The 12,752-nt window shown below is 44.3% G+C and overlaps 1 protein-coding gene across 3 annotated transcripts in view; it reads left to right on the top strand.

The window, feature by feature from the left end:
- The window catches only part of LOC129839009 (protein jagged-1b-like), a 29,193-nt gene extending 17,007 nt beyond the window's left edge, over window positions 1-12,186 (top strand). For 2 of the 3 annotated variants that reach the window (XM_055906285.1, XM_055906280.1), the window contains exons 10-26: window positions 152-265; window positions 982-1,028; window positions 1,602-1,775; window positions 2,507-2,657; window positions 3,524-3,688; window positions 4,734-4,847; window positions 5,923-6,036; window positions 6,291-6,404; window positions 6,736-6,852; window positions 7,175-7,202; window positions 7,612-7,697; window positions 8,464-8,577; window positions 8,922-9,031; window positions 9,176-9,409; window positions 9,620-9,751; window positions 9,983-10,130; window positions 10,409-12,186. In XM_055906285.1, the coding sequence (XP_055762260.1) occupies window positions 152-265; window positions 982-1,028; window positions 1,602-1,775; window positions 2,507-2,657; window positions 3,524-3,688; window positions 4,734-4,847; window positions 5,923-6,036; window positions 6,291-6,404; window positions 6,736-6,852; window positions 7,175-7,202; window positions 7,612-7,697; window positions 8,464-8,577; window positions 8,922-9,031; window positions 9,176-9,409; window positions 9,620-9,751; window positions 9,983-10,130; window positions 10,409-10,950 (2,504 nt within the window). In that variant the 3' untranslated portion in view covers window positions 10,951-12,186. The remainder of the gene's footprint in view (window positions 1-151; window positions 266-981; window positions 1,029-1,601; window positions 1,776-2,506; window positions 2,658-3,523; window positions 3,689-4,733; window positions 4,848-5,922; window positions 6,037-6,290; window positions 6,405-6,735; window positions 6,853-7,174; window positions 7,203-7,611; window positions 7,698-8,463; window positions 8,578-8,921; window positions 9,032-9,175; window positions 9,410-9,619; window positions 9,752-9,982; window positions 10,131-10,408) is intronic. The other variant, XM_055906283.1, reaches the window with a different exon arrangement.
- The last annotated feature ends 566 nt before the right edge of the window (window positions 12,187-12,752 follow it).

Raw genomic sequence — 12,752 nt, 5'->3', positions numbered from 1 at the left:
CCAAGTCAATGGGTGGGTGACGGGGGAAACCATTCAAATATCTATTCCTATGGCTGCCGACCCCTCGCAATCTCATCCCATTCCCCTTTAACAGGAATGAAATGTTTATTTTTCTGTGTCTTTCTGACCTGTTTGTTTTTATGGATTTCAGACGCCAACGAGTGCGAAGGCGACCCCTGCCTGAATGCCAACTCCTGCCGCAACCTGATTGGAGGGTACTTCTGCGAGTGCCTCCCCGGTTGGATGGGCCAGAACTGCGACACCAGTGAGTGTTTTCAATGAAAAGGCCTGTCACTTGTTCTAATGCAGGGGTGGGCAAGTCTGGTTCCAGGGAGCAGCGGGGGATGCAGGCTTTTGTTCCAGCACAGCGCTAACATGGGTAATTCAGCTAATCAACTAATCATGGTTGGCAATTGAAAGCATGATTAGTTGAAGTGTGTTTGTGCCTGTGGTAGAACAAAAGCCTGCTCACCCTGCCATTCAATCTCGAGAGTCCAAAGTTGCACACCCCTGTTCTAAAATGAAGAAATGGCACTGTCAAGTACCAGTAGCAACTTTAAGCAACTGTTGTAGGGCCAGTTTTGGGGAAGTGAGTTCATGAGAATGGAGGCTAGGACTGAGGCTGGTGTTTCTCTGAACCCGGACTAGTAGTTCTGGAATGGTCAGTCTGAAAATAGACGACAGGAAAAAGAAATGCATATAAAAAATACACTTAGAAGAAAAAAAAATCACGAGTCATTGTCTGCTTGCACAGCCGGGCAGACGATAACGTGCAGATAACATGGGTGCTCAAACAATTGTGTGAAGCCCCAGTCCTTGGGGCCCGCATGAATCACACCCCCCACCTGTTCTCTAACAAGGGTTATCTTGAGGAAGCTTGTCGGAAATCTTGACAAGAAAGCCTTATCAAGGCCTCGCCTCAGCACAGCTCAAACTGTATACATTTTTATTTGATTTGATTGTTACAAATTGTTTCCGCAGATATCAATGACTGCCAGGACCAGTGTCAAAATGGGGGAAAATGCAAGGTATGTTTATTGGGTTTCTCCCAAATGGCATCTTATTCCCTATATAGTGCACAAATTTTGACCAGAACCCTATCATGGGGAGTAGGGTTCCATTAGGGACACAGATGTTTTCTTATTTTTCCGTAATATTCCGGTCCTGGTCGATATACATATACTTCCTGGCATATTGGAGTTGTTTTTGGCTTCTTTCTCTCGCCTTCCCCTCTTTCTCCCCTTTTTTCCTTTATGGCGGGATTAAAAATGGCAAACTGCTGAGACATGCTTTCAGAACACAGGCATGACAGAGTTGCTCGGGCAATGCTAACAAAGAGAGGGGCAGAAAGACATGAATGCTTGTGTAGGAGGGGAGAATGGGAGGGAGGGAATAGGCGGAATGTCTTCATGACTACAATAGATCAGATTACCATAAACATTCTCGTCCCCTGCCAGGAAAAATAAATCTTTCTTAATTCTTTTCCAACCCTTTCACAATGGCTTGTTTTCCTCACCGCCCTGTTCCGTACCTCCCACACTCACCCCCAACACCCTGTTCTCTCTATTTTTTTCCCTTCTCTGTTTTCCTCCCCTCCCTAGGACATGGTGAATGGGTACCGTTGCGTTTGTCCGTCGGGCTTCGACGGCGAGCACTGCGAGAAGGACGTAGACGAGTGCGCCAGTGGCCCGTGCTTGAACGGCGGCCGTTGCAAGGACGACGTCAATGGCTTCCAGTGCCTGTGCCTGCCCGGTTTCTCTGGCAACTTCTGTCAGGTGAGCAGAGATTGGCACCACACCCCCCTCACTGTGCCCAGAGCCCACCCAGAGTTGGTCCAAGTCACCTTAAACCACAACACTGATCCAGGAGCAGATATTGCTCCATCCTTGTAATGGTTTATGGTTAGAATTGGAGGTAGTATAAGCTGATCCTAGATATGTGGTTAGGGCCAACTTATCTTGAGTAAATCCAGAGTAAGTTGCAGTCACCTCAAACCACTGATCCACGGTCAGATACCGTATTTCGGAAAGGTTAGGATTGGAGATGGGGTAATCTGATCCTAGATCGGTGGTTAGGGCCAACTTTCCTTGACTGCCTCCCTCTCTTCTGCGTGGACCATGATATATTTTCATTGATATCCTCCTCTTCAATTGTTTCCCTCCTATTTTTTTCCACCCGTTCTGATTTTCTTTCTTTTTTGTGCTACCTTTCCTTCCCCCCACTATAATCGCACCTGTGTTTCTCTCTGCGATCGTTTCCCTTCGCAACTCTAAACTGGAGCTTTGTCGCGCTTGTTAACACTTGTGAACCTTCCGTCTGGGATAAGTCTGTCTTCTCTTTTCCCACCTCCTCCTCCAACTGCCCACCGCTAAGCGTTTGTTTATGGTTCTTTAGCAGGTTTCCTTGGTGAAGTCCACAATGGGTTATTATGGAAAAGGTAAAATGGCAGGTATGACTTTACATGGCTTGTCTAAACCATTCTTTGTTTTTGTTCTTGCCTTCTCAGTTGGATATCGACTACTGCATGCCGAGCCCATGTCAAAACAGGGCACAGTGTTTCAACCTGGCTACCGATTACTTCTGCAAATGTCCCGAAGACTACGAGGGCAAGAACTGTTCCCATTTGAAGGACCACTGTCGTACCACACCATGCAAAGGTTCATATTAGCATTTTGGTTTAGCCTTGTGCAGTCTTTACAGTGCTGACAGTTTTGGCTAGCTTGGCTAATGCTAATGAAAGCTAACCCCAAACATTTGAGGTCACTTGTCTCCCTTTGCTTTTTTTTATAGCCAATTGTAAATCTGAGAGGGGGGCTTTTTAGCCTGCAGAGTCTGTAATCTAATCCTCTAACTCAAGGCCATTGTGCTGGGTGTGTGTCACACCATTGTGTGTGTGAAGACCTAGGGTTAGCAAGCCCGCACGGCACTAACCCGTTCTCCGCCGGTCCCCCAGGGCCTCGTTACCATGGGAAGGGTTAAGGTTTGGTTTCATGTTTTCGAGTCGCTACTGCTGCCAGACTACTTTTTTTGACAAGACACTCCCTTCAAGAACACCCCCCACGCCGCTCTCCTGCTTCTGACAAATGGCCTCTGCTTCTTAAAATGTTCCTCGCCTCCCTACTAGACTTTGTTCGTCTCTCCAAAACGCCCCAGAAAAATCTGGCAAACTGTGAAGTGCTCTGTGTGTGTTCTTCCTGCTAAATACTCAATAGACCCCCTTAATTTTCTCACTCTGTGGCGTGTGTATGCGCGCATTTTTCAGAGCGTAATTACGACAGTCTGATAAGGGTTTATACCCTTGTACTTAGTTTAACTACTTTTATCTATACACACCACAGATTGAAGAAATTAGGATGGGCTTTGGCACATGTTGAATATTTATTTTATTGGAAGCTGTGGCGCCCAAAGCGTTTGAAGGTTTATACGATGTGTGGTAACGTCAGTTCTGTACAATGGATATCAACATTTATGTGATTGCCATATATGCACACTGTCCTAACCTCGCCCATTCTTTCTCCCTCAGTGATTGACAGCTGCACGGTTTCCGTGGCATCCAACAGCACCCCTGGGGGCGTGCGTCTGATTTCGTCCAACGTGTGCGGGCCTCACGGGCGCTGCCGGAGCCAGGCTGGGGGCCAGTTCAGCTGCGAGTGCCAGGAGGGATTCACCGGGACATACTGCCATGAGAGTAAGTGACTTCCCCCAGTTCCACCAAGGAGTGAAGAACGGTAGATGAATGGCTGGAGGATGGCAAGGGAGGTGGATGGATGGAGCCTTGGATAGCTGGTGCATGGCTAATGTGTGAATTAAGGGGTCAATGTGGGGGTGTGATGGAGGCATGGCTAGAGGGGGAAATGTGGCAGAATTGTGAGGTTGAAGTGGAGAGGGCAGATAACGGCGAAAGAATGTTATTGCAGGGGTGGTAGAGGATGGGATGGGCCCTTTCCGACCATAAGTACACCACAAGAATCTCCCTCCCCGTTATAACGATTGTTCCTGTTTCTTGATGAGATCTCTGTCACGACACATGCATCCTTGGGTTGAAAGCGTGCTCTCTCTCCTTCCAAACCCGGTGACTTTGTTCTCACCAACAGTTCTTTCAGGGGAGAGTGGTGACCCCCTTGATGATAATTATTAGCTCCCTGTTTGATGGATGGCTGTTTTTAGCCGCCGGCTCCGTAGCCCAGAGAGGTCAGGCGGGTTAGCCCTGGCCCTGCCCGTCACTGTGTTATCTAATGGAGGCCCCAGGCAAGGCCTATGCTGTCTCTCAGACACAGGCCTTGATTAATGACCCTGCCCAGCGTTCGCTAGCCTGTCAGGGGGTGGGGAAGTTGTTAAATGAAGGGGGCTACATGCCTCCCCACCCCTAACTCTCTTTCTCTTAAGCCAGGAAGTCTGCCTATTCTTGCCTGGCCTTGTCTCTCCCACGCACACACCCAACACCAAGCTCTCTGTTGTGGTTTTGGGTGACAGAAGGAGTTTTGGGAAGTGCTTTCGGTGGAAGGTTATTTGACCGGAGATGACAGTCAAAATAAATGGGACACTAGGGAAACCACCGCAAGGCCTCTGTTAGATGTGTAATGTGGAAACAGTGCGAGTTGTTCACATAATTGGAAATGGTAAACAAGTCCTTGAAGGGATTTCACGGTGCACACCTTGATTTGCATGGCTAGATATTGTTTATTTTTCTTAGACTTTTGCTCTCTTTTTTTCTCTCTCACTCACTCTCTCAGATATAAATGACTGTGAAAGTGGCCCGTGTCAGAACGGGGGAACGTGTATTGACAAAGTCAGCCTGTACCAGTGCATCTGTGCCGAGGGCTGGGAGGGACCCAACTGTGACGACAGTAAGTACATTTCTCTTCTCAATACTGTCATGCAGTCCTATTTGTTTTATATGAATAATGGCTGTCACTTTTCTTTGAACCACCGGTGGTTAATACATTGTTATTGAAGTTATATACAAGTTATTTAGTTGCCTATCACCCCACAACGTAGTAAAAGTGTTCAAAAAAGTGAATGGTTCTTTTGTTTGTATTCATACAGTGGTACACAAGTCTACACATGTGCTTTTGCATTACATGCAGGTGGAACAGTGCATTGACCTTTTTTATATGACTTGCTTCTTGAAATTGAAGACTTGTTATCAGCATTATAACGCCTGGTAGGCTAACCATAACTTTTCCATATTGCATTCCTAATGCATAGGCAACATACAGAAAGTGCTACCCATGTTCTTCCAACTGTTTCAAGCCTTCAAGTGACTGGGGGTATGGATGATCATTAGGCCCATATTGAAACTTTTCTGGATCAAGAAGGGGATTAGGGGTTGGGGTGGCAGTGAGCGTGGTTGGCCGTCGGCGCGGCTACATTTAAGAGAAAATTGTAGAGGTCCCCATCTTGTTACTGTAGAGGCATTTTTAATCCAATTTTCTGCCATTCTACAAATTTACATTTACATTTAAGTCATTTAGCAGACGCTCTTATCCAGAGCGACTTACAAATTTCTCCATGGAGCGGAGATTCTTTTTTTTGCAGTTAAAAGCTAATTTCCTGGAATTCTATGCATTTTGCCATGGATAATGCCGTGTTCTTTTGCTCAAACATAATTTAAAAAATACTGCTAAGTTCATTCTTTTGGGAATTTTCTATTCTCCCGGACTGTCTCGCTTTTATTTTGGTGATTTTTTGAGAATTAACAAAGATGAAAAAATATATATGTATTTTCTACATACTTTACATCTGGTTTTAGTCATTGAATTTTACACTTAAAGCGTTTTTCCATCCTGAAAATTTGACTTATGCAACCCGGGGGGGGGGGTTTAGGCAGCCCGCCCAACGATTAAAATGGCCTTGAAGATCTCGAACAAACAGTTATTTGATTATTTTTTTCGTTTTGTCATTTCATGTTTGTCTCCTCAGACATTGACGACTGCAACACCAACCCATGTCGCAACCGCGGCACGTGCCGAGACCTGGTGAACGACTTCTTCTGTGAGTGTAAGAACGGATGGAAGGGCAAGACATGTCACTCAAGTAAGCCCCCCTTACTACAGTATCGCACACTTTTTTTTCTTATTTTTTCACCCTGGGGCGGCCATGAGAAGTGTGTTGTGGTGTGAAGTATGCGTGTGGGTGGGATGTAAGCGTGAGCATGCTTGTACGTGTTCGAAAGGGTGTGTTTATGTGCATAAATAACACGCATACCTGCAATAATAGGTTTTAAGGCCTAATGGTTTCCTGACATTGACTATGAACAGTTGCTAATATGTAATATTTTTCGCTTCCAGGGGAGAGCCAGTGTGACGAGGCTACGTGCAACAATGGCGGAACGTGCTACGATGAAGGGGACACCTTCAAATGCATGTGTGCCGCCGGATGGGAGGGTGCCACCTGTAATATAGGTATGTAAATTATTGCAGCTAATGCTATTCCAACTGAGCATTCACCACAACCACTATGATTTGGTTTTCCCTCAACATTTGACAGTAATGGAATGCCCCCATTTACATTCCTAAAAATAGTCTGACAAAACACTTAGTTTAGATTTTGGTCCAAAACTAGGCCAATGGTTTATTTTGCCCATGTAGCATTTGCTAGTTAGCAGGTAGGCTAAAGGTTGTGTTTGTTCATGTAGCATTGGGTGGCTAACAGGATGGCCAAATGTTACGTTTGCCTGTGTAGCATTTTCCAGCTAGCTAGCATGTTGGCTAAAGGTTGTGTTTGCTTCTCCAGCTAAGAACAGCAGCTGTCTGCCTAGCCCTTGTGAGAACGGAGGCACCTGTGTAGTCAGTGGAGACTCTTTCACCTGCGTCTGCAAAGAGGGCTGGGAGGGCCTGACCTGCAACCAAAGTGAGTGACCCCAGAGTGTGTGTGTCCGTGTGTCCTCACTAATACATCTCTAGTAGAGAATTGTAGTCTTGTGCACTATTAGGTGTTCATAACTTGATAGTGTAATATTCACTAGAACTACATTTGCACCTGCCGTAGTAGATAAGTACAGTTTGGCCTTCGTCCTTTATGTAATGAATGTAACAAGCTAAATCTTAACTATAGGAAAAACGTATATACTTTGTTTTGTTTCTTAGATTAATGTTATGTGGCCTCTCAGCTAGCCACAAAGTGACATGCACTCTGTGTCTAACCCAACTTTCTTTTATTTCAAATTTTACAGATTCCAACGACTGCAATCCCCACCCTTGGTAAGTCAATCCCAAGCCAAATTAGGCCCAGTAAACATATCTGCCCGCAGGAATGTCCTGCTGCTGATAATACACACACACACACAGACTCGCATATACACTCCGTGTCGACAAAGAGCCACAAACAACTCACGTAACCTTGTTTGCTCAAGACTTCACAATCAGACATTTTACCTTGTTCCACTTCCTCCTCTACCCAACGCCATTTTTTAAAAGAATAATATAAATGTATCTGTTGAAGAAACTATTTTTTGTGGTGAAATCATTTAAGAGGGAATTCTGAGTGATGCTTATTTAGATACTTTCTAAGACATGGAATTATATTTCCCACCCATTTAGTCAATTCTTATTGGTTAAGAGCTATGACCCCTGACCTATTTCTTTCCTCTCTCTATCCTTTTCTCTGCAGCTATAACAGTGGAACCTGTGTGGATGGAGATAACTGGTACCGGTGTGAGTGTGCTGCGGGATTCGCCGGACCAGACTGCAGGATTAGTGAGTATTAACCCTTTGCACCCCCCCCCCACCCCCCCCCATCCCCCTCACTATTCTTAAGCTGTGACAAAAGTCAGAGTTAAGTCGGGGCTAAATCGGGTTTAAGTCTTTTGGATTTGGTGATGCTTGTAGGACAACACAATGGAGGATGAGGCTTATAAGTTGGCTAGATAAGTTCACGCTGCTGTTAGCCCTTTGATCCAGTTAAAGAGAGCTCAGATGGAGAAGTTGATCACCTGCACTCATTCCCAATGATAACGTGACGACCCAGAGTTAGTCCAACTGTTAACTAGCACGAAGGACTAGGGATGAAACTAGGATATAGTTTTGTATGTATTTGTTTTTTAATAATGAAGTTACAAAGTAGTATAATTAGCATAGTTGATTAGCATAGTTTGGGGTGGCAGGTAGCCTAGTGGTTAGTGTTGGACTAGTAACCGAAAGGGTGCAAGATCGAATCCCTGAGCTGACAAGGTAAAATATCTGTCGTTCTGCCCCTGAACAAGGCAGTTAACCCACTGTTCATAGGCCTTTAATGAAAATAAGAATTTGTTCTTAACTGACTTGCCTAGATAAATAAAGGTAAAATAAAAAAATATATGTTTGTAATTAGCATAGTTTGGTCTGTGGCTCTGGGAAATATCAGTCTAAGCAAAATGGTTCCAAGACATCAGTCAGTCTGTTAGTCAGTAGGATAGATGGACCGATGGAAGTGACAGAAATAGAATAGTACAACACATAACAGTTGCCAATCTTGTCCCCTCAGACATCAACGAGTGCCAGTCGTCGCCCTGCGCGTTCGGCTCCACCTGCATAGACGAGATCAACGGCTACCGCTGCCTGTGTCCACCAGCGAGGGCCGGCCCCAGATGCCAAGAAGGTAAGACCTCTACCCTTCATGTGTTCCTTTGGAGCCTAGGCTAGTACTGTCTTCACTAAATACATTTTCCATACATTCTGCTATGACATATTTTAGTCAGAAACTTGGTCTGAATTTTTGTTCCTTGTGCTGTTTACCTAACTATAAACAGGACATCAGATAAACAATGTATAAGTGCACGGTACAATAGCTTTATTACCATAACAATAACCTAAGTCTTAACAAGAGTCAATGTAAGTGTAAACGGTCAACCTGAATAAAACACATCTATGATTTTGGGCATCTATAGCAAATGTTTCAGGTTCAATCTTGAGAGACTAAAATGGCCGCCTCTTGCTTTGCAGTTACTGGGAGACCCTGTGTTGTCAACAGTCTGGTGGCTGTGGACGGGACCAAATGGGATGACGATTGCAACACCTGCCAGTGCCACAATGGGAAGGTCACCTGTACAAAGGTACGAAACCACAGGTTTTATGACAAGCTTTTTTTCTTTGTACCATATTAAATACCCATTGTGGTGTGAGCTAACTATGCAATGAATGACCACAAATTACCACCACCACTGACCACAGTTAACCACGTTCCTGTCTCCCTCCAGATCTGGTGCGGTCCCAAATCCTGCCGGGTCCACAGTAAAAGTCACAGCGGTGGCGAGTGCCCAGTTGGTCAGACGTGTGTGCCCGTCCGGGACGAGCACTGTTTCGTCAAGCCATGCCCAAGCCAGGGCGAGTGCTGGTCGGCCTCCCACAGTGTCCCGCCCCATGCAAAGTGCCACCCCGAGAGCAACTGTGCCAACGTCACCTTCACCTTCAACAAGGACACCATGCCACAGGTGAGTTGGTGCAAGCCACATCATAGAAACATTTATTCAAACTTAAACTAGGAAGTCAATTTAACCAATGGCAAAACATTGTCACATCATTTGGCAATGTTTCGTATACCTTGGTAAGACTAGGAGCAGTATGCAGTTTGGGATAAATTGTGATTTTGATACTTGTGAACTTATACATTGAACCTTTTGACCTCTCTGTGTGTGTGGCAGGGCTTGACTGTTGAGCACATCTGCGGTGAGCTAAGGAGTCTGTATGTGGTGAGGAACCTCTCGTCGGAGTACTCAGTGTCCATGACATGCGAGCCATCCGCCACCGCCATCAACGAGATCAATGTAGCCATTGTAAGTACCTTTTTTGGCTCAAATTTTGCCCTCAATTCCATGATTATCAAGAACAAGCAAATGGCCGTTTTGAAACATTAGTCATTTAGCGTACACTCTTATCCTATGATTAATTTGTCCTATTTCTCACAGTATACTCACTATTATTTCAATGTGGTATATGGAAGTTAGTCTACGTAGTTATTTTACTTGTATGAAGAACATGGAACTCAATTAGTTTTTATTTTTTAGTCAACGGAGGACCCCAGAAGAGGCAAGGCCCCTATCAAGGAGATCACGGACAAATTCATAGACCTGGTCAGCAAGCGAAACGGAAACGGCACTATCATCACAGCCATCGTTGAAGTCTGTGTCCAGAGGCAGAGCCACAACCCCAATGGTGAGAGCACAAGCAGCCATTTATTGTTTTTGCAAAGACATTGATCTTCACTAGTGGTGGGATGTACCTAGGTTTGAAAAATTCCTGAACGTTTTCCAGTAATTCTGGTTGAAGGATTTGGGGAATTTTGCAGTTGAAAATGTATGGGAAGAGGGAGAATATCACATTGCTGCTGCTGTCAACTTCTGCTTAGAGTATAGTTTTTGATATCCGAGTCTCCCTTGTTTGTTCTAGTCTTCGATAACTGATGCTTTCCCTCCCTCCCTTTCTCCTTCCAGCAGACTACTTGGTCCCCCTGCTGGTGTCCGTAGTCATCGTCGTCTGGCTCCTGGCTGTGGCCTCTGCGTTTATCTGGTGCCTCAAGCGGCGCCGGAAGCCCAGCACCCACACGGGTGTCAACACCCAGTCGACGTCCCCGGCGACGACCGCCGAAGACACCAACAACGCAGTCAACAACGTGCGTGAGCAGCTCAACCAGATCAAGAACCCCATCGATAAACACGGTCCGACCAACGGCCTACCCCCAGTTAAAGAACACCCCAACCACTATCACTACGAGGACAAGAACTCTCTTATCAACGCCAAAATTAGAACAAACAACTCAGACGTGGGTGGTCACCATTCGGATGACGAGGAGTCTGAGAAGAGGCTTCAGAAGGCTAGGTTCCCCAGGCAGACGCCGTATACTCTAGTGGACCGGGAGGAGCGGAGCCCACAGCCACTCAGCACGGCCGGCAAACACCCCAACTGGACTAACAAACAGGATAACAGAGACTTGGAGTCGACGCAGAGTTTAAACCGAATGGAATTCATTGTATAGCGCACAGCTTGGCGACCTTGGCCCGACCACTTCAACCGGTTTATCATTGTTGGAAGGTCAACTGAGGGGTGCTCCAAAGTTGTTGATACTGTTGTCATATTTTTGAATCAAAAAGTTGTGATTTACCCTTCACAAAGACAAATTTCCATGTGTTTAATTTATGTTTCGACAAGCTGGCTCACACTGGCAATAATGGTTGGCTGCGGTTTGGCTGGATTTCCGGGTGCTGCGTTTGCTTGCAGTCTTTTGCAAAACCAGTTAACTTCGAGGCGGCACTTCTGTAAATCGAGATATCGATGTACGTGTAAGAACATCTCTACGTTGTTCGGTAAGCTGCTGTCGAAGGCTTTTCGCAAGCTTTTTCCCCGGTAGTCTTGTGTACGATGAATATTAATGTGGGTTTAGCCTCGTAACTGGTTTTGTATTTGTACGCGCTTCCGCATCACCATACCACAGCAACTATCAAAAAATATTATTTATTTTTGTTTGGGGCAGGTTGAGTCTGTCAGTAGTTGCTGCCGATATGAAGAATTTGTGTCAATGTAGAATGTTGTATAGATCTGTAAATATTTTTTTTTATTAATCATTGTTTATATTTGATTTATTAACTTAATAATCAAGAGCCTTAAAATATCATTCCTTTTATTTATATGCATTGTTTAGATTTGAAGGTTTGACAGCTTTGTAAGCTTACAACTTCCTTATTTTTGAAAATATTGTTTCAATATATACAGTCAGGTCCAAAAGTATTTGGACATTGAATATTTTCGTTGTTTTGTACTTTTGATTTGAAATGATACAATGACTATGAGGTTAAAGTGCAGATGATCCGTCAGCTTTAATTTGAGGATATTTTCATCGATATAAAAATTACCACTTTTTTTGTACATGGTCTACCCATTTCAAGGAACCAAAAGCATTTGGACAAATCCACTTATGTGTATTAAAGTTTAGTATTTGATCCCATATTCCTAGCACGCAATGACTACATCAAGGTTGTGACTCTACAAACTTGTTGGATGCAGTTTCTGTTGGTTTCAGATGATTTTGTGCCCAATAGAATTGAGTGATAATGTCCCATGTGGCTCAGAGTATGGTTCTTGCAATGCCAGAGTTGTGGTTTCGATTCCCTTGGGTGGACCGGTACAAAATAGTATGAAAATGTATGCACTCACTACTGTAAGTCGCTCTGGTTAAGAATGTCTGCTAAATGAATTAAATGTTAATGTAATGTCATTTTGGAGTCACTTTTCTTGTAAATAAGAATAGAATATGTTTCTGAACACTACATTAATGTGGATGCTACTATGATTACAGATAATCCTGAAGGATGAGTGAGAAAGTTGGAGGAACAAAGATCATACCCCAAGACATGCGGACCTTTCACCATTACCAATAATGGGAGAATAGCATCTTTCGGGAGGGTATGATGTTGATGCCTCAAACTTTTTCACTCAATTTTTCACGATTCATTCATGATTTTCTGTAATCATGGTAGCATCCACAATAATGGATGGAAATACCCTCAAATTAAAGCTGACAGTCTTTAATTTAACCTCAGTCATTGTATAATTTCAAATCTAAAGTGCTGGAGTACAGAGCCAAAACATCAACAAAATGTTTCACTGTCCAAATACTTTTGGACCACTTTGTTTCATAAATGCCAAAAGTGTTCTTGAAAGAATAGTTTATTTTTTAACAATTTAGATGGGCATTTTTGTCCCCCAAAAAACATGTTTTTGTACGACGTCTGTTTGAAACCATTTCTATGGTAGTTTTGCCAGGACTCTTTTGTAAGTACT

The sequence above is a fragment of the Salvelinus fontinalis genome, chromosome 3, assembly GCF_029448725.1.
Source record: "Salvelinus fontinalis isolate EN_2023a chromosome 3, ASM2944872v1, whole genome shotgun sequence".
NCBI classification, from domain to species: Eukaryota; Metazoa; Chordata; class Actinopteri; order Salmoniformes; family Salmonidae; genus Salvelinus; species Salvelinus fontinalis.
Note: the sequence above shows the minus strand (reverse complement) of the source record. Positions and strands in the feature narration are given on the sequence as shown.